Raw genomic sequence first — 19,295 nt, 5'->3', positions numbered from 1 at the left:
GGGAATGAGAAGTTTTTATTTTTTTTATTTATTTTTATTTTTAATTTTTAATTAGAGATATATTAGGATTACATGTAGGTGAAGTTTTGAAAAAAAAAAACAGCAAAATTTAGTTGTGTGAAATTACATTTATGCCCTGTATTTCTTATTCATGTTCTGATTTAATTAAAGGGTTAAACTAGTAATTCACAAGATTTTGGTTGATAATGAGTGTTTTATTAATTAGTAGATATTACAACATGATTTAATCAACAAAAGAATAATTAGCTCTAAATGGATACAAATTAGTTTATTCATGAATAAATTTAGTTATATGATGACACGTTACATGTCTTCACTGCAATTGTGTTTGTTACATTTAGACTTTCACTTCAGCATCGTCGTTCGAATGTTACAGAAGTTATGACGTCCTTTCATACAAATATATAGTACACAACGAACCTTTGAGTGCAAGAAAATCAATTCATATATAAAAATCTAAAGCCTTTTCGCAGTCTAACACGGATATAAATAGTGTTTTTTAACTTATTGCGAGCATGCCAACACACGTCCAAACATATTTTTTCTATCGTGAATATTTTGTTATATTTCTTACCATTAAAATTGTGATGCGATTTCTTTGGCAATAGGATATTGCATTCTGAATTATATAATTTATTGAAGGAGAGATTCGAACTCGAATACAAACGGACAAGTCCCTTTTTTTTTTTGGAAAAAATTTTAAAGAAACACTCTTTCATTTTTAACGAAAAATCATATTTTTACCTTTTTTTTGGTACTATTCACTACACATTTATTTGTCACTTTTCATTAAAACTAAAGTTTTATTTAGATATTTTGTTAGTTTTTTTTTTTTTTTTTTTTAAGATGTTATATAAATTTTAAAATACAAAAATTTGGAATGTAGGGTTTAATTAAACTGTTGATAATTTTATCCAGAGTGCGAAATAATGAGAGAATACAAGATAAATAACTGAAGAACTTCTTGTTTTGTATCTTTATTAATATATCAATATCAATCAATAAAAAATAAGGGAATTTTTTATAAAATAAATTAAATTAGGTAGTTTAAAATCGCTTTTTAAATGAAAAATTAAATTAGATAGATAATATCGTTTGTTCAAAAAAAAAAAAAAAACGTTTTCCACAGGAAAGACCCTAAAATATGATGGGAAGGAGTAAAGTTCAGGAAATATTGTGAAGTCTGTCTCAATGGATGATTAGGTAAATTTAAACCATTCACTACACGTTGGGCTACCTTAAGTTTCCTAGCCAGAAAATCTACAACGCGTTGCACAACTAATGCGCAGAGCCGTCAACAAAACTCAGAAACGCCCCTTCCGAAGCCGTGCCCACGCTATGGCTGCAACCGCAGCACCCCCCAAGTGTGCAGCTCCTGAGATATGTCTGTCTCCCTGCAATAAGAGCATAATGCTACCACTAAATGTACTCTGAAATAACGAATGACAATGGCAGTCGTTTCATGATAACCGTGACTCTCAACTCCTACTCTGTTTCATGGCACGAATGCACCACAAACACACACACAGACACAGACACAGAAAGGAAAGTGACACCAGGGAGATAACCAACGTACCTCTATTATCCTCAAGACGTCGTTCCCAATTAGAAAGATACCCTGAAATGGAAAAGGAGAGGTCAAGTTTTCAAGGATTTGCTTAACAGCCTCGACCAATCACACAACAATAACGAAGCAAACTTACCAGCAGGATGGCAGGAACTGGTATGATGAATTCTAAGTAGAGGGTTGCTTTTGGGAAGAGGAATATATCGAGCAACATGATAGCATTAACAGCTCCGCTTGCCCCCTGGATGTCACAAACAGACACAATAGTGAAATGAATGTAATGTTCACTGAATGTTCTTTTTCGGAGTATAACAAGTAATACAAAGCAATGTATACCAACAATCTGTGAAAAATGAAACTTAGCTTTACGCATGGGAAATAATGATAGATAAAAACAAGCCAGGGGGAGGAGAAGAAAGGTAAACTCAAAGCTCATCCACAGAATTAATATCCCATTCCTATTGCCATGAAAACGCTTAATGGGATGGCCGGCATGGCATGATGCTAAACTCTGGCACCATATGATAGTCTCATCTTTCATAATTTAGTTTCTTTGGTAATTTTTCTTTCTCTAGGCGGTTGTTCAAATTTCTTGGGGAAATTATACTCTAGGCCAGTATCCTGGTTTGTTCAGAAATGCAAAATCACAAAACCAGTCCTGGGCAGTTTCTGAAAGCATACCAGTCCTGGTATCTTTGCCGCCTCTGTGTTCCATGGCTTTCGGCCCTGCAAAGAGCAGATTGTGATGAGACACTCAAGAGCTAATACCGTACAATCACAAAACCATCCAGGAGTTCCCAAACATTTTAAGAGTTCAGTAAGCAAATTAGAAGCATTATCTTCTGTGAACAAGTTCTTCTGTTGATTATCATTTGAGCAAAGCAATGAACTATAGCTTTGCTCAAATGAGTATTATTAGTTTGAGTATAATTTCACCTGCGATGACGCGGCCAGGAAGGCTTTGTGGACCAAGAAAAAGACTGAGCCACCAACTGCCCCGGCTAGATACAACTTCAGCAAAAACTCAGGCCCAAAAACTCTTCCAATCTGGTCAGTGCACCAAAAGCAGACAAAGATGATAAAAACAGATTGAACATAACCCTTCATGGTTATCAAAATTTGACAATTCAAGCAAGCTTAGCCGTATGGTAATGATTGTATTGAAATTCCGATCATAAAAAGGCTTACATTCATCCCAAAAAAATATAGTCCGATCATGTTAGAAAAGATATGCCCAGCATCAATATGACTGAATGCAGAAGTTATCAACGTGTGCAGCCGTCCACTTGCAAAATTGTGTAATGAAATCTGGTTAGAGAAAGAGTAAATTAACAAGTCAGGAAATTGAAGTGAAAAACACTCTGTCATCAAACTAGAGTACTAGCAGCAGTAAAGAGTTTGCCCTTCAACGTTTTGTTTCCTTAATCTTTCCTTAAGTTTAGGATTGCTTCTCACTTTTAAGAGAGTGCACATGAAGAGGTGTCGGAACTCAGGAAATACAGCCATATGACAAGTTGACGACATTTAGTTAACTTCAAATTTAGAATGACTCACGGTAAAATTATTCATCATGAAGCTACGATCTGCAATCCTCCATAAAAGAAAAACAGCAACATTAGCTACAATCAATCCCAAAACCACTTCATTATTCGATAACCTCCCGAACCACGACCTCCTACAAAGGTGAGAAAATAAGTTACTGACAGATTAACACTACGATAGCAACTGCATATGGTCAAGGTTTGTTATGAATGAGCAAGGTTCTACACTCTATCGCAGTGCAGTCTAGTAGAACTTTTTAAATAATTAATAAAGTATTCGGATGTCCAAATAATCTTCTAGATAGAAACTATGAGTACAGACATCACCATCCCAAAAGGTCATGTATTTGGTTGATTTCATATGCTTTCTTCAATAATAAGGTGACAAATTTTGAAACATTACTTATTTTATAGCATAACTCGAAGAAACAAGCTGAATCAGAAAGTGAATTTAAACTCTGCTCAATTCTGAGTGGAGCAAATCACCACAAATGTCCAAAATTAATCTCTTTAAACTCACAAAACAGACACTTCGTTACATTTAAATTAACCCGCATAGGCCGAGTTCGAATCTCCTCCCGGTAGACTTGAGTAATTCTAATACCGCCTGGTAAACAGTGAAAGCAATGCACATATTATTTTCATGGGAACTTTAACGAAAACTCCTGGTACTCTTCATTTTAACGAAAAACCACACTTTTACGCTAAAAAATCATGGGACTATTCCCTTTAACCTTTTATTTTGTCCTTATAGTTAAAACTCAAAATTTTCAAACATTTTTTTCTTTATTTTTTTCATTTCCTAACAGTAAACTGCGTTATTACATCAGATGGGCAGAAGTTTGCATTTCTCATCAATCAACTTTCAAAAAAGGCAAAAGCAAACGTTTCCAGTAAAAAATGCAGGAGCTTTTGTGATGAACAAGAAGCAAGCAATGGCGTGCAGCACATAAAAAGTAATATTTGTACGGCCAACCAATCACGAATCGATACGTGTCCTTCTTCTCCGTTACCAGCCACATTACTCTCTTTTTTTCACTGGTCAAATCAACCGTGAAAATATGAAATCAAAAGCCAATAAGAAATCCCAAATCAACTCAAAGAACCCTAGCTGAATCACAAACAATTTCACACATTCTAACAGAAATTTCACAATAATGCAAAATTTGAACAAATAAAAAAAAGTTACTGCAGATTAAACATTACTTCAAAAACATTACCATGGACTCCGATGAGAAGTGAAATTCTGGTTGAACTTAAAGCTCCGTTTGGGAAATTGGGCTCTGAGGAATCCGACTCTGCAGTCCGAAAGGCTCTTGCTTGAAGCTCTCAGAAGGGTATTCGAGAAACCCAGAAAGGATTGCTTTCTGAGTGATGAGTTGGAGAGAAACCCATGAATTTTTTGCGCGAGAGTGTGCTGCAACCGCCATGGATGAGGGTGGTGGCGAAGCGGGAGTGCAGGAAAGGAGCTGAAGAAGTGGTTTTGGTTCTGGGTTATGGGCGGTTTGGCGAGAGAAAACGTTTTGTGACATTGGGAGTGGAAGATTGGGGAGGTGGTGGCGGTGGATGTGGCGGAGGTTGGGAGGTTTCTGGGGAGGTTTGAGGAGGCTAGTTTCAGAGAAAGGAGCCTCTGCATTTTTAAGGTTTGATGGAGGGCGCTCTTCGGTGGGTATTGGGAAGTTCCTTGCTTAGAGAAAGAGGGCACCCTCCAAGTCCCTCTTGAAATCAAATGGAAATGTGAATAAAGTTTGCAAATTTAAATGTGGGAGGAGAGAAACTTGTGGTTTATTGGATTCTGAGATTTGCATAACACATTATTTTGATCATGGAGATTAAAAATTAATAGAAATGATCCCTGAGATCTATTAGTTTAGTCATTCCGTTAAAAACTCCGTTATCTCGGAGTTCTTAACCTGAAGTTTGGGCAATTTTCAAAGCTTCATAACTCAATCATTTCTTAACCAAATTCAACCCATAATATATCAAAATGAAAACAGAAAAGTGCAAAACAAGATTATACCTATTTGGAAGCCTTGTGGTTGTCAAAGATGGTCGAAAAATATCCTGAAAGGTGACTGGTTCACAGGAAAACTAAAAAACTCGTCAGAAACTGAGTAAACTTTAAACGTTCATAATTTCTTCAATACTTAACGAAATTGAGTGATTCAAAAAAGGGTCTCCAGTTAACAACTTTCGAGCCATTTTTCGGCCAAACCACGGCGAATTAGCTGTTAAGAAAAGTACCATTCTCTTCGTCTTGTTGAGAAGTATGATTTTTTTTTTAATCACTCAATTTCATTGAGTATTGAAGAAGTTATGAATGTTTAAAGTTTATCCAGTTTTCGGAGAGTTTTTTAGTTTTTCTGCGGACCAATCACATTTCAGACTATTTTTCAGCCATATACGGCAACCATTGGGCTTCCAAATAGTATAATATTGTTATACACTTTCCTATCTTCATTTTGATATATTATGGGTCGAATTTGGTTAAGAAACGATTGAGTTATGAAGCTTTGAAAATTGCCCAAACTTTCAGTCAAGAGCTCTGGACACTTAACGGAGTTTTTAACGGAATGACCAAAATAATGGATGGTGAACAATCTCATGAACTATTTCTATTGATTTTCAATCTCAGGGACCAAGGTGATGTGTTATGTAAATCTCAAAAACAATTTTGGCAAAAAAGTCGAGAAACTTGCTTAACTTGGGACTGGGAGTGACCAAATTACGATATTACCCCAGTTGATCCACTCATGATTTTCTTATGTTGAACACAATTTTTGGTCAAACTATTTGATCATGCGACATGTTCGACTCTGTCATACTTTATAGAGTTTATGTAACATCTCACATCGTCCAGTGGAGTAGATCAAGTAAACCTTATATGTATATTCCCATCTCTACCTAGCACGAGATTTTTTGGAAGCTCATTGGCTTCGAGTTTGGTCGGAACTTTGAAGTTAAGTGAGTTCGGACGAGTGCATTCCCAAGATGGGTGACCCACTGGGAAGTTCTCGTGTGAGTTTCCAGAAACAAAACTGTGAGGATGTGGTTGGGGCCCAAAGCGGACAATATCGTGCTACAATGGAGTCAAGCCTGGGATGTGGTGGAGTCCGGGTCGGGATATGACAATTTGGTATCAGAGCCAATCCCTGGCCAGAAGTGTGTCGACGAGGATGTCGGGCCCTTAAGGGGGGCGAATTATAACATCTCACATCGCCCAGGGGAGTGGATCATGTAAGTCTTATATGTATATTCATATCTCTACCTAGCACGATGCCTTTTAGGAGCTCACTGGCTTTAAGTTCTGTTGGAACTCTGAAGTTAAGCGAGTTCGGACGAAAGCATTCTCAAGATGGGTGATCCACTGGGAAGTTCTCGTGTGAGTTCCCAAAAATAAAACCATGAGGGCGTGGTCGAGGCCCAAAGACCTAATATCGTGCTACGACGGAGTCGAGCTCGAAATGTGGTGGAGTCCAGATTAGGATGTGACAGTTTATCAACATTTATTGATGATATTATTAACATTAAATAATAAGGTGAACAAATATTAAAGTTGGTTTTCACTAATCGACCTTTTTAGAGTTCTAATCCTCCAAATTGACCCATTTTAGCCAAGTTACACTAGCTAAATGACATCAAGTTGGAGATTAAAATTTTCATGGATAACTTAAGAGTTAAAACATGTTTAATATTTGTCTATATCATCACTGAACGTAATGAATCTAATAACTGTCTAGTTTTAAAAATTTTAAATAATTATTTAGAATGTTTTAAGAAGTTAACCAATTATAAATCACTTTTTAAAATTGAGTAATTGAATATTTTAACCTTTAAATTTTTATTTAAAAGTATAAAAATTAAAATTTAACGGTTAAAAAATCCGCAACGCCAGAACATACCTAGGGATGGCAATTCTAACCGTTAAACCTGATAACAGTGGATAATCGTCCGAATGGATTGGATTTGGATATGAAAATTCGGGTATGGTTTGGATATGGGAAAAAACCGTTAACTTTATTCGGTTATGGTTTTGGACATGGTTATAGGGGTACCTAATCCATATTCGTACCCGAATCCGATCCGAATATTATATATATATTTGATATATATTATATTTTATTCAATTATGCCTTTTGAAGTCTTGGAATCATGCCCACATCATATTCAATTATTCCTATCCATATAGTACTAATTCATTATACATGCATCAAACTCTATACTATTTTTATTATGCACCAAACATCATACATGGGGCATACCAACAACCTCATCAATTCAATACTCTTATTCTTATGCTCAACCAAATTAATTCATTGAATCATTTTATATATCAATTATCAAATGTTCCAAGTTTATTAGATTCATCTCTATTCAAAAGTCTCACTGTCAAGAAATTGGTGCATGTTGTAAGCTCAATAGATAATCTTTCATTCTTTTTCATGTTATTTGATTCATGCAAATTATCAATTAGCGTCAGTTTTTCAGTTTATTACATATGTTATGAGCCCATAGAATTATGCAAAATTAAATCAATAATTGTCTTCTTGTTTGTTGTCATATATTTAGTTTACATGTTTTATCTTCCCTTCATATTTGTTTTTGTCCTCTTTTTCTTTTTTATTGGACCAATTTATCATATTGGCTTATCATGAACAACTTCAAATATATATTGTTATGTTTTTTGTAATTGGATGTGGTTATTTAATGTCAAAATTAGTATCTACTAAAATTCATAGTGCGTCAATTGGATAGATATAATTTTTTTTTTTTACGAAGATGGATATAACTGATAACCGATTGAAAATTCGTTACCCGATAAATATGGTTATGGATAATCCCGATGGTTATTTTGCAGTTATAAATATGATTAATTTTCATGAATATGAGGATGAATATAACATTTCTGTCCCAATACTGAACCGTTGCCATCCTAAACAAACCACCCAATAATTTTTGTAGCTTGTGACGTTGTATCCGGTACTTATTCATGTAGTTTTGCGTTTGACAAGCTCCAAAACCAGAATTGTGAAATGGCCATTAGGGTTCTAACGAGGACCACAGTTACACGCTTCACAAGCATTTTAACCGCCAAGCAAAACCCAAATTTCCCAAACCAAAAGTCCCAATCTTTTTCCACAAACCCAGCAAAACCCAGATTTACCCAGCAATCCCAGTACCGGAAACAGATTTCCCTTGCCACTCTGCTCCAAAGGTACGGCTTCCCATCTTCTCTGCTGCACAATTTCCTCTCAAAGCATCAATTTTTATTGAATTCCAACTTACAGGAATTAGAGAAGTCTCTGGCTGTTCTTTTATCCTTCAAAATCGCCCAGAAATCCCTTGTTTCTTTGATTTGTGACTGCCCTGGGGTTTTGGATTTTCAGTTTCTGAAGAAATGGGAAAAGGATTTTTCATCTTTGGGGATTTTGAGTGCTTCCCCGTTGTTGGTTAGGAGTGTTTTGGAACAATCTAAGAGGTTTCAGATTGACACAGATGGGGTTTTTAGGAGTGTGGAGGTTTTGAGGGGTTTAGGGTTTATGGATGGCACGGTTATTAAGGTTTTAGAGGGGTTTCCAGGAGTGGTTTTGATGAATGGGAGGGAGATTCAACGGAGAATCGAATTCTTGGAGGGAATTGGAATTTCGAGGGATGAAATTAATTGGGTTCTAAAATATTTTCCTGGGGTCATAGGATTTGGGGTTGAAGATAGGCTGAAGCCATTGCTGTGTGAGTTTAAAGGTTTTGGTTTTAGCGAGGATGTGATTAGGACAGAGATAATGAAAGAGCCACGAATTCTTGGCATGGAATTGGGCGAATTTTCGCAGTGTGTGGAATTCTTGAGGACTTTGAAGTGTAGGGTACCAATCAAGGAGAAGATTTTCAGTGAGGGAGAATTTAGAGCTGGGTTTGAAGTGAAGTTGAGAGTTGACTGCTTGTGCGGATACGGGTTGATTCGTAGAGAGGCTTTTGAGGTGTTGTGGAAGGAACCGAGGTCAATTATATATAAGGTGGGGGAAATTGAGAGGAAGATTGAGTTTTTAATACAAAGGATGAAATTCAGTACCCGTTGTTTGGTTGAAGTTCCACAGTATTTGGGTGTGAATTTTGAGAAGCAGATCATTCCTCGGTACAATGTGATCGAGTATTTGAGATCTAAAGGCGGGCTTGGTTATGAGGTGGGGTTAAGAGGTTTGATCACGCCTAGCAGGCTTAGATTCTATAACCTGTACGTCAAGCCATATCCGGACTGTGAAAAAATGTTTGGGAGATATTCAGGAGATGTTAAAGTTCAAAGCCGACATCCTGCTGGACTATGGAAACTTTTCAAGCCACAAAAGTATCCAGAATCCAAAGAAGATGTGACGAACACAAAGCTATTTATGAAATCTCTGGGTTAGTGTTGCACCGTTTTTGAGCCATTTGTCATCCTCCAAGTTGAGGACTTTATCAGGTAGACTTTTGTGTCTGTAATCTGAATTCATGGAAAAATGGTTGGTGGCATGAAGTTATTTTGGTGCATGGTAGACATAGTCATGGTATACACTTGGCTTTTGGCACTTTGCCTTTTATGCTGCCTGCAGAAAGTTTTAAGAAAGCTTAAAGATTTGCATTGCTAACGGAGTTAGCAGTTTCCATCCATTGCACTCCATTCTTTATTGAATTGAAGAAAAGTGGCAGTGATTTTTGCATATGCCGGGAGTTGGATGAATGAACGATTGCAATATCTTTGGCAGAAAGATTATACAACGTAAAAGTGAACTTAAGGGCTAGGGATTCCTTTGGATCCTGTTTGTTGTGGAACCTAGGAATTGATACCTGTCTACCCTCTGCTTCTTCTTTAAGTGTGTCTCGTGTTCTGATATCTGCTTGTTGCAAATAACTTCGAGTCAGCATGGACTTCTCTGATTCCTATTGATTGCATTACCTCGTCATCATTCATCTGCGACTTATTTTACACTCTACTTATCATGTGTTCTGCATTCAAGGCGATATAGAATGAAGAAGCTGGTTCAGACAACAAATTGAATGTTCATTTGTACAAGCAACAGATTGATCACTTATACAAGCTCAATCAACACTATTGGATTTGGCTACCGTGATTGGCTTCCGGAGGTCCACAAATCTTGAGGGGATATCGAGAAGATAACTTGTGCAACAACTTTGATGTTCAGTGTATAACGTCTTGAAAACCTTGCTTCGGGTGAGGACTGCAAATGGGGGGTTCAAAGGAAATGAACAAAACTACATCAAGGATAAGCAGATGTTCGGAGCTTGCTGATGGAATGGTTGAATCGGCTATTATTTCCGCGGATTCATTTCTTCCGCAGATGGATGCTGATCGTGTATGGAATCGTTTCAAGTCCGGTGGTTCGGAATGTCTTCGGCTTTGGTCTTTTTTATCAATACCTGTCATTTTTACGGACCATCTCTTGTATTATATTTCTGCTTAGAAACTATTACACATTTTGCATTTGTACTTACGGAAAATGTAGGCTTGTTTGGAAGTATTTTTAAAATTACAGAAAGCACATTTAGCGAGAATATTTTTGGGTTCGAATTTCATGATTTCCTTGCATTTTTGCTAAGGATTAGTGCTAAAACTATTTACATCAGAAGTGTTTTCAACTATTTTTAAAAAACACTTCCAAACGAGTCTGTAAACCGACTTGGAGATGTATCTTGACAATATTACAAACCTAAATGAGAGAGCAGATAAGTCTATAAGCGATATTGTTAATAAAATGCCACAAGATCAACATGTGTATAGAAGCCCACAATGTCTCCCATGATGTTGTGCTGGAGCTTGCCCTACGCCTCTGCTTGTATTGGAAAAAACCCTAATTAATGGCTAATAATTATTTTCGCACTATCAACTTTTTTTTATTCACACGTATTTCTACGTTTTGATTTTTGAATTAAATAAATAAAAAAAATAAAACTGTCCAGAAGTTGAAAAAAAAATAGTGAAAAACATTGCTCTACAGCACTACAGATTATAAGAGCAACTCCATCTTATTGATACCTGATGTGGCATTCCGAAACATATTGTCAAATTTCATTATATTTTAACCGGTATGTTGGTGAGACCCACTTTAAAATAAAATAAACAGTAAAACTATTTTTAAAAACTTATATTCTAGTGGATGATGAGACCTACCAATTAATAATCAAATAAAATGAAATTTCAGGCAGCATCAAAATTTACGCTAGAAGCATTGCTATCAATCCAGGTCACCTTTGTTTGGTTGGAGAAATATAATTTTTCAAAAATGACTAGTTCGCATTCCACTTAAAATTTGGTATCTTCTTTAGAGATGTTCCAAGACGAACTATAATAACATTTCATAGTCAACAAGAATTTTAAGTTTGAATTCTAACATTAAAGTCAATATCACACAATGAGTTGAAAACTGTGAGGTATTTACGAAGTTCAAATTTAATTCTTAGTTAAATGACAGGAAGTTAGTAAACTGCTTAGACCATCTCCTCAAATTTTGAACACAAAATTTAAATTTTGATAGCTTATGTGGCACTTATTTTTTAAAGTTTTGTTCTCTAACCAATATTTCAAATTAAATTATTATTTTATTATTTTATAAAATAAATTATTAAACTAATTAAAATTTAATAAAGAACATTTAAAGTTTAATTAGTAATCTGTTCACATTTCTTGATTGAAAAATAGAAAAAAGTATGATAATTGCATCAGTCAACTCAACATTAATTATAATAAATGATTAAACTAAATAAAAATTAATAAAATACATTTAATAATTAATAAAAAAACATTTGAAGGTGCTAAATTTGACATCAACCTCTTTTGCTGTCAATCCATGTCATCGCCACATAGGATTTGGCACTTCGGTTGGAGAATATTAGTGTTGTTTTTTTTACTGTTATAGCTTATGTGTATATTTTGACATTTGAAGATGCTCTTACCAGTTACAATATAAATATCATTGTGACGGTGTTTCAAGCCAATTATACACCACTTTATATTTAACTTCTCCATATAATTAGTGTATAATTAACTTGAAATATCACCATCGTGAATTCTAATGTGCAAGTGAGCCCTATATATATATATACACACACACGTCATGCAAATATCAGAACCGTGGTAATTAACAGAATAAAGATCTAACGTACAAATTGAGATATGCATATGATACCTTGTAGGCAATTTGCCCGGTCCATACTTAGAAAGCAAGTAAATGTCCCCATGAAGATTCTACCAAAATCGAGCTGTAAAGATCCTCTTATTTAACCCAAAAGTAGCACACCGATGAACATGGCTTTTTCAACGTTGTTCAACATTTGGTCATACAGATATGCATACTGTCCGCAGGTTGTTTGCAGAGAATCTATACGTTTATCTAGGAAGAATATCACAGCTGCAATCTTGTATATCCAATATTTTAACAGAATAAGATTGGAAGGAAGATGTGCTTTCGGTTACTATAATTATGGATTACCGATTTGGTTAACTTTGTTTTTTCAAAGAAAATTGACTAAAATGATTAGATGAATCAAATATTAACGATATAACGATTAGATTTGAATTTTTTTTGAACTGATTAGACCAATCAAATATTAAAAAACTGATTATATAGGAATAATTTTTTTTGATCATTTTGACCCATAAAGTAGGATTGAATTTTTTATTTTTTTGTGTGTGGTTATTTTGGCCCAATCAAATATTGACGACATAAAGTAGAAGTGGCTGTAATTGAATATAAGATAAGAGAAAATTGGTTAAGATGGTTTAGACACGTGAACAAAAGACCTATAGATGTTTCAAAAAAAGGTGCGACTATGAGACGGAGGCTCAGGGCAAAAGAATATAAAAAGACTTTGAAATAGACTTTAAGAAAAGATAGAGAGTACTTGGAATTAACGGACGACTTGATGCAAAACCGAGCGCGGTGACGTTCTATAATTCATACAACCGACCACACTTAGTGAAATAAGAATTGATTGTTGTTGTTGTTTATTTTAACCCATTCACCAAACTCCAATACTTAACATGGTCAAAAGACTGAAAACTTTTACATTCATGTCTAAATGTTGTCTGCCAATAAGGTGCATCTTATACAGCAAGGAAACCCCACTTGTAGGGTTATTGTGCAACAGCGTAGGATCAATCTTAGTACTAAACATGGGAGGCAAAACCCTATTCACATGTACATTAGGACTAAATTAATAAACAAATCTCCTTATACGATTTCGAAATTGCATTGACCAAACATACCAAACACATTACCGTCCACCAGGAGTTAATCCACTTAGTTTATATATATATATATATATATATATATATATATGCATGCATGCAATTTCATACAAATAGAATCAAGCATAAGCATGCAGCATTAGTTGGCCAGATTTAGTTTGGCAGACAGACAGCAATGCTGTTTTGGCGCAGCAATGCTCATAAAAAACATTGGCTCTCTCTCTCTCTCTCTCTATATATATATATATATATATATTACTCTATATATTTATTTAACCAGTAAGTTCTTTTTATACATAAAGTAAGAGGAAATTACCGGTTGGGTTAGGATATTTTTGGTCTAAATTCTAAAGCTGCAATCTGGTAGCCAATCATCAATTCGAGTCATTGACAATATGTTTTGCATTTTTATAAGGTGGTAAGTGGTAACTCCTAGATATCTTTCCTTAAAATAATTAGACATGCATTAGCTAGGGCTTAGGGGTGGCAGACTGTATATTTGGCGTCACATGCATGCAGACGCGGTACCTGGAATCAGAAATGAACCAAAACGTCCGTCTTCCTAAGGTCATCTTCAACTAAAAGAAGATTAAAGGCTACGTTTAGCCTTATAGTTCTGCAAGAAATTATTTTTTAATGAACAGTATCATGTAATATTTTATATCATCTTCAACCGACGGGGTTATAGTCCAAAATATAGCCCTTTCACAAAAAACCATCTTCAACTAAAGGAAATATTTTTTTAGCCCCCTCAATAATTTATTACTTTAATTGAATTAAACTACCATATTAAAATAAAATTTTCAGACATATTTTGAATGCCACTTGTGAAAAGGATGTGAAAATTTGGTGAAGAATTGAAATAAAATGAGGTAATATAGTATGGAATGGTAAAAATGATGTGAGAAATGGGGTAGAATTGGCTTAGGTATTTATAGGAAAAAAAAATTAAAATTTTTTTTTAAAATTTCGTCTAAAAAAATAGAAAAAAAAAGTGGCACTCAAAATCGAACTACTTGACGTCAGGTAGCATGTGTTTGGGCTGGGTGGTCTTGGCCAACCCTTTAGCCGGTTCTCCAATTTTTGGCTGGGTGGAGCCCACGAGCTCCTTGGCCTAGTCTTTGATTGGAGATGGTTTTCGTGTCAAAACTGGCTATTTTTTTGTTTATGGCCCTTTGGCCGGGTCGGTTGAAGATGGCCTAAGAAAGCTTGCTTTGAATAAAGGCCTACAGATGTACTCAACAAATCCTTTTTTTTTTTTTTTTTTTTTTTTTTTAAATTGCCCTTGTATTTACTTGTTTTTCATTCTTTTTGGTTATGTGCTCGATCAATCACATAAAGATTCATCGATAAGTATAGGTGAAACCAACCCTCGTCAACCAGAAGAGGAAATCGATTTCAAGTATTCTCTGGAGTGTCATACGTGAAAATTTCAGTGAAATTAATGTTCACCAACAAATTAAACTTCGATTGGTCAAGGTTTATGTGGTGCGCACCATATATGGATCCCCCTAAATTGCACACATGACATGTGACTCATGTAAACTTAATGAGTTATCAAGAGTTTTTTCCAAAAAAAAAAAAAAAAAAAAGAGTTATCAAGAATTACACGTGTCTGCATCTGAAACATCCGTCATCAAACAAATCACATAAAGTACAAAACTGGACAAATTAACCCTAGTTTGATCAAATTATATCATTTAGGATTTATTTTTTAAATTGAAGATTTTTCTTTAATAAAAATTTAAATTAACTAATTAGCTCAAATTAAATGAAATCAGAAAATTAACCCCACAAATCACGGGATTTAGAATGAGCCTATAAATAATACGCTCATTCTAACAAAGAGGATTTTGGAGAGAAACGAAGAAAGCTCAAGCCTTAGTAGAAATTAGAAAGCTCTCAGGCCAAAGCAAACACCAAATACACGAACACTCTTGTGTTATTCATCAAACATGCGCCGATTTATCCACAGCCAAATCCGAAAGTCACCCACCACACTTCAAACTCTTTGTGGTCCCATTTCATTCCATAACAAACTTCAACATCCCTTGAAGAATCACAAGCAATCGATTCAAGTTCAAGATCAAGTGGCCACCACTCTTGGATCGAATTCTACTTTGGAGATCGAATAAGAAAGGTAGTCTTGTAAAAGAATAGCTACACAAAGATCGTAACCCTAAGTTTATTATTATTTTTTTTGTCAAACCCCTAAGTTTATTAATTCAAAGTATTATTTTTGTACACATATTTTTTTTCATTTGTTACAGAAAATTTCTTGTTTACAATATATATATATATATATATTTCCTTTTTTAGTAGCTTTTTTTTTCTTTCAATTATATACACATGAGGGAAGTTTCTTTAATACTACAACATTTAATGGTACAGGCTAGGAAAACATATTTTCACTAGTTTTTTTTTTTTTTTTTTTGAAAAAACGATATTATCTACGCTAATGGAGAGGAGGTGAGCTTAGCCTCACAATGGGCTAACAATAATGTGGTTGAAATTCGCCCTTGACGAGAATCGAACCTAAGACCTCTCACTTACAAATGAAGAGGAAGACCACTAGACTGTAGTACTAAGTGGCTTCACTAGCTTAATTATATGAGGCAAAGGTGAAGTTCTAAGTGAAATTTCTTTAGTACTACAGTCTGGTAGTACTCCTCTTTACTTGTAAGTGAAAGGTCTTAAGTTCGATTATAGTCAAAGGAGAAGTCGAACTACATTATTATGACAAACCCATTGTAAGGTTTAGTCCACTCTTCCACCTTCTTAATGTAAATACGGTCGTTTGTTCTAAAAAAAAAATTATGAGGCGTCACAAATAACATGACCATTATAGTGAACTATTAAAACTCAAATAAATTCTAGCAAAACTGTCTTCATAAAATAAAATTAAAAATAAAACTCTCAAATAAATAAAAGCACACTAAAACAAAACTAATTAATTTGGAGTTAAACCCAAATGAATGAAATTAATAAAACTCAATTAATTTCAAAAATGAAGGCCACCTAGGTCCACATTCTGGTGTGAAAAATTAACATTTGGAACGGCTAAGATTTTCTTATCAAATTGATTATGACATTATATATCGACCTCTCATATGCCATATGGGCGCTCCATCATGTCGTCAACTAGCTTAATTGTTCCTACATACACAATATTCCCCAAATCCCTCCATATGATGTCCAAAAGCTAAAGTTTGAAAGAAATATGAAAAAGCATACAGGAATCATAATTTTTTATCGAAAGAGACGGCACATTTTAACCACTGTGAAAAAAAATACAGTTTTGCTCACCAATTTATTATTTTATTTATTAAATGTTTAAATTTTAAGATTAGTGTCTATTCACTATACATATTTCGAAATTTAAATTAATTAACGGTGATAAATAGGTGGGGAGCAATTATATTCCTACAGTAAAAACGAATCTTTGCGGCAAAGAGACATCTTCACTCTCTATATAAACTCACTCTTATTTCACTTCTCCCACCACCACAATCCCTCTCAGCTTTTAATTTCCCACTTGGTTTCTTGTTTCCGAAGCTTTGGCTTTTCATTGTCACGCTCATTTTCTGAGTAACCAAACAGACACCGAGAAAAAAAAGACCAAGAGTCAAGAAAATGTCCATGGAATCCAACCCTCTTTTCATTCCACCAACTGGGTTTTCATCAGTTTTGAGCTTGGAGTTGTTCATCTGTCTCTTCCTCTTCATCTTTGTTTTCGGCTTTTGGCTCTCACCCGGTGGCCTTGCTTGGGCTTTGTCCAAATTTAAAGCTCAAATCCCTTCGAAAACCGCCATTCCAGGTCCTTCCGGCTTTCCTATTCTTGGTTTGGTCTTGTCCTTCACTGGTTCTCTCACTCACAGAGTTCTAGCCAAGCTTGCTGAGACCTCAAAGGCCAAACCTCTAATGGCGTTCTCAGTAGGGTTTACTCGTTTTGTCATCTCCAGCCACCCCAATACTGCAAAAGAGCTCTTGAACAGCTCGGCCTTTGCTGACCGACCCATCAAAGAATCGGCTTACGAGCTTTTGTTCCACAAAGCAATGGGGTTTGCCCCTTTTGGTGAGTATTGGAGGAACTTGAGGAGAATATCCTCCACCCATTTGTTCAACCCGAAGCGTATTGCTAGTTTCGGATTGTTCCGAGACAGTATCGGGTGCAAAATGGTGGAGGAGATGAAGGGTTTGATGGAGAGGAGTGGTGAGGTGGAGGTTAGGAAAGTGTTGCATTTTGGGTCTTTGAACAATGTGATGATGAGTGTGTTTGGGAGGAGCTATGAGTTTGGTGGAGAATTAGGGTGTGGAAATGGTGAGGGTTTTGAGCTTGAGGGGTTGGTGAGTGAAGGGTATGAGTTGCTTGGGACTTTCAATTGGAGTGATCACTTTCCTCTTTTGGGGTTTTTGGACTTGCAAGGTGTGAGGAGGAGGTGTAAGAAATTGGTGGCAAAGGTGAATGCTTTTGTTGGGAAAATCATAGAGGAGCATAGAGTGAAAAGGGATGAAAATAATGGAGTTTTGGGTACTGATCGTGAAAGTGGTGATTTTGTTGATGTGCTTCTTGATTTGGAGGAGAACAAACTCAGTGACTCTGATATGATTGCAGTTCTGTGGGTAAGTTAATTTGATTTTTGAAAAGAAAAAACCTATTAGGTTGTTTAGTTATTTGTAACGTTTGCACATTAGGTTTTCCAGTTTCAATGATCACTAGGAATATTATAGGAATATTTTTATGGAATTATTTCTATAAGGTTTTATGTTGTTGTTACTCTAAAATTATTATTCTGCACTTTTTCTTTACAAATTTTCTGTGTTTTTATTAGTTTGGAGTGCAAAATTACTATTTTAGAAATACCAATAACAACAACATTTTTTAAAGAGAATTTTATTCATTTCTTGTTTGCTAAATTCCTTAGTTGAGCTTTTATTCTTCACCCTTTAACCCTTTAATTTTTTTTTTTTCATTTTCCTTCTTGTCCAAGCTTGAAAATTTTTAATTTTCTCCTTTGTGAACCAAATTATAGAACTCTCATGTTTCAAAATTTCTATTTTCCAATCCATTTAAAACAACATAATTAACGTGATTAATTATACAATAAACGTTTTTCTTTCATGATTCCAGGAAATGATCTTCAGAGGGACTGATACAGTGGCAATACTCCTAGAGTGGATTTTAGCAAGAATGATACTCCACCCAGATATCCAAGCCAAGGCGCAATCCGAGATCGACGCCGTTGTAGGCACTCCGACACGATCCGTATCCGATTCCGACCTCCCTAAGCTTCCTTACCTCCGTGCCATAGTCAAGGAAACCCTAAGAATGCATCCACCAGGACCCCTCTTGTCCTGGGCCAGGCTTGCCATCCATGACACTCACATTGACCACCACTTCATCCCCGCCGGCACCACCGCCATGGTCAACATGTTTGCAATCACACACGATGAGAAAATCTGGTCAAACCCTAATGAGTTCAAACCAGAAAGATTTATTAATGAAGATGTTCCAATCATGGGGTCTGATTTAAGGTTGGCTCCCTTTGGTTCTGGAAGAAGAGTTTGTCCTGGTAAAGCCATGGGATTGGCAACTGTTGAGCTTTGGCTTGGTCAGTTGCTCCAAAGCTTCAAGTGGGTCCCTTGTGATGGTCAGTCAGGTGTGGATTTGTCTGAGACCTTGAAGCTTTCTCTGGAAATGAAGACCTCTCTTGTCTGCAAGGCTGTTCCTAGGGTTGTGATTTGAAGAACAATTTCTATGTACTTTTGATAATTAAATATGTTGGTTAAATTAGGGTTGCTTTGTGGTGGAGATCAAGACATTTGGGTTTGGTTCTAATCCTATCTTATATCTAGGGCATGTGTATCACTGTCCATGTAAGCAGTTTTTGTCTATACATCAATATGCAATGCTAGCTTTTTATCTTAA

At 35.5% G+C, this 19,295-nt stretch overlaps 3 protein-coding genes across 4 annotated transcripts; 2 read left to right on the top strand and 1 right to left on the bottom strand.

Moving 5' to 3' along the window:
• Nucleotides 1-1,140: 1,140 nt before the first annotated feature.
• On the bottom strand, nt 1,141-4,926 carry LOC137713643 (RHOMBOID-like protein 12, mitochondrial). Of its 2 annotated transcripts, none has more exons than XM_068452968.2 (8): nt 4,350-4,926; nt 3,143-3,263; nt 2,777-2,896; nt 2,525-2,635; nt 2,270-2,314; nt 1,725-1,829; nt 1,598-1,639; nt 1,141-1,415 (listed from the first exon to the last, which is right to left on the bottom strand). In XM_068452968.2, the coding sequence occupies exons 1-8, from the start codon at nt 4,763-4,765 to the stop codon at nt 1,326-1,328; spliced, it is 1,050 nt and encodes a 349-aa protein (XP_068309069.2). In that variant the 5' UTR covers nt 4,766-4,926; the 3' UTR covers nt 1,141-1,325. The 2 variants fall into 2 exon arrangements, with proteins under 2 accessions (XP_068309069.2, XP_088540187.1); XM_088684061.1 differs by having other exon boundaries at nt 1,141-1,451; nt 4,350-4,881.
• Nucleotides 4,927-8,071: 3,145 nt separating this feature from the next.
• On the top strand, nt 8,072-10,674 carry LOC137713725 (Mitochondrial transcription termination factor family protein). The gene is made up of 2 exons (XM_088684053.1): nt 8,072-9,583; nt 10,119-10,674. The coding sequence occupies exon 1, from the start codon at nt 8,163-8,165 to the stop codon at nt 9,528-9,530; it is 1,368 nt and encodes a 455-aa protein (XP_088540179.1). The 5' UTR covers nt 8,072-8,162; the 3' UTR covers nt 9,531-9,583; nt 10,119-10,674.
• Nucleotides 10,675-16,866: 6,192 nt separating this feature from the next.
• Nucleotides 16,867-19,295, top strand: LOC137711912 (cytochrome P450 78A5). Its single transcript, XM_068451065.2, has 2 exons — nt 16,867-17,989; nt 18,498-19,295. The coding sequence occupies exons 1-2, from the start codon at nt 17,000-17,002 to the stop codon at nt 19,110-19,112; spliced, it is 1,605 nt and encodes a 534-aa protein (XP_068307166.1). The 5' UTR covers nt 16,867-16,999; the 3' UTR covers nt 19,113-19,295.

Source organism: Pyrus communis, chromosome 14 (genome assembly GCF_041283825.1).
Source record: "Pyrus communis isolate YQ-2024b chromosome 14, ASM4128382v1, whole genome shotgun sequence".
NCBI lineage: Eukaryota > Viridiplantae > Streptophyta > Magnoliopsida > Rosales > Rosaceae > Pyrus > Pyrus communis.
This window is presented reverse-complemented; position numbering and strand designations above follow the sequence as displayed.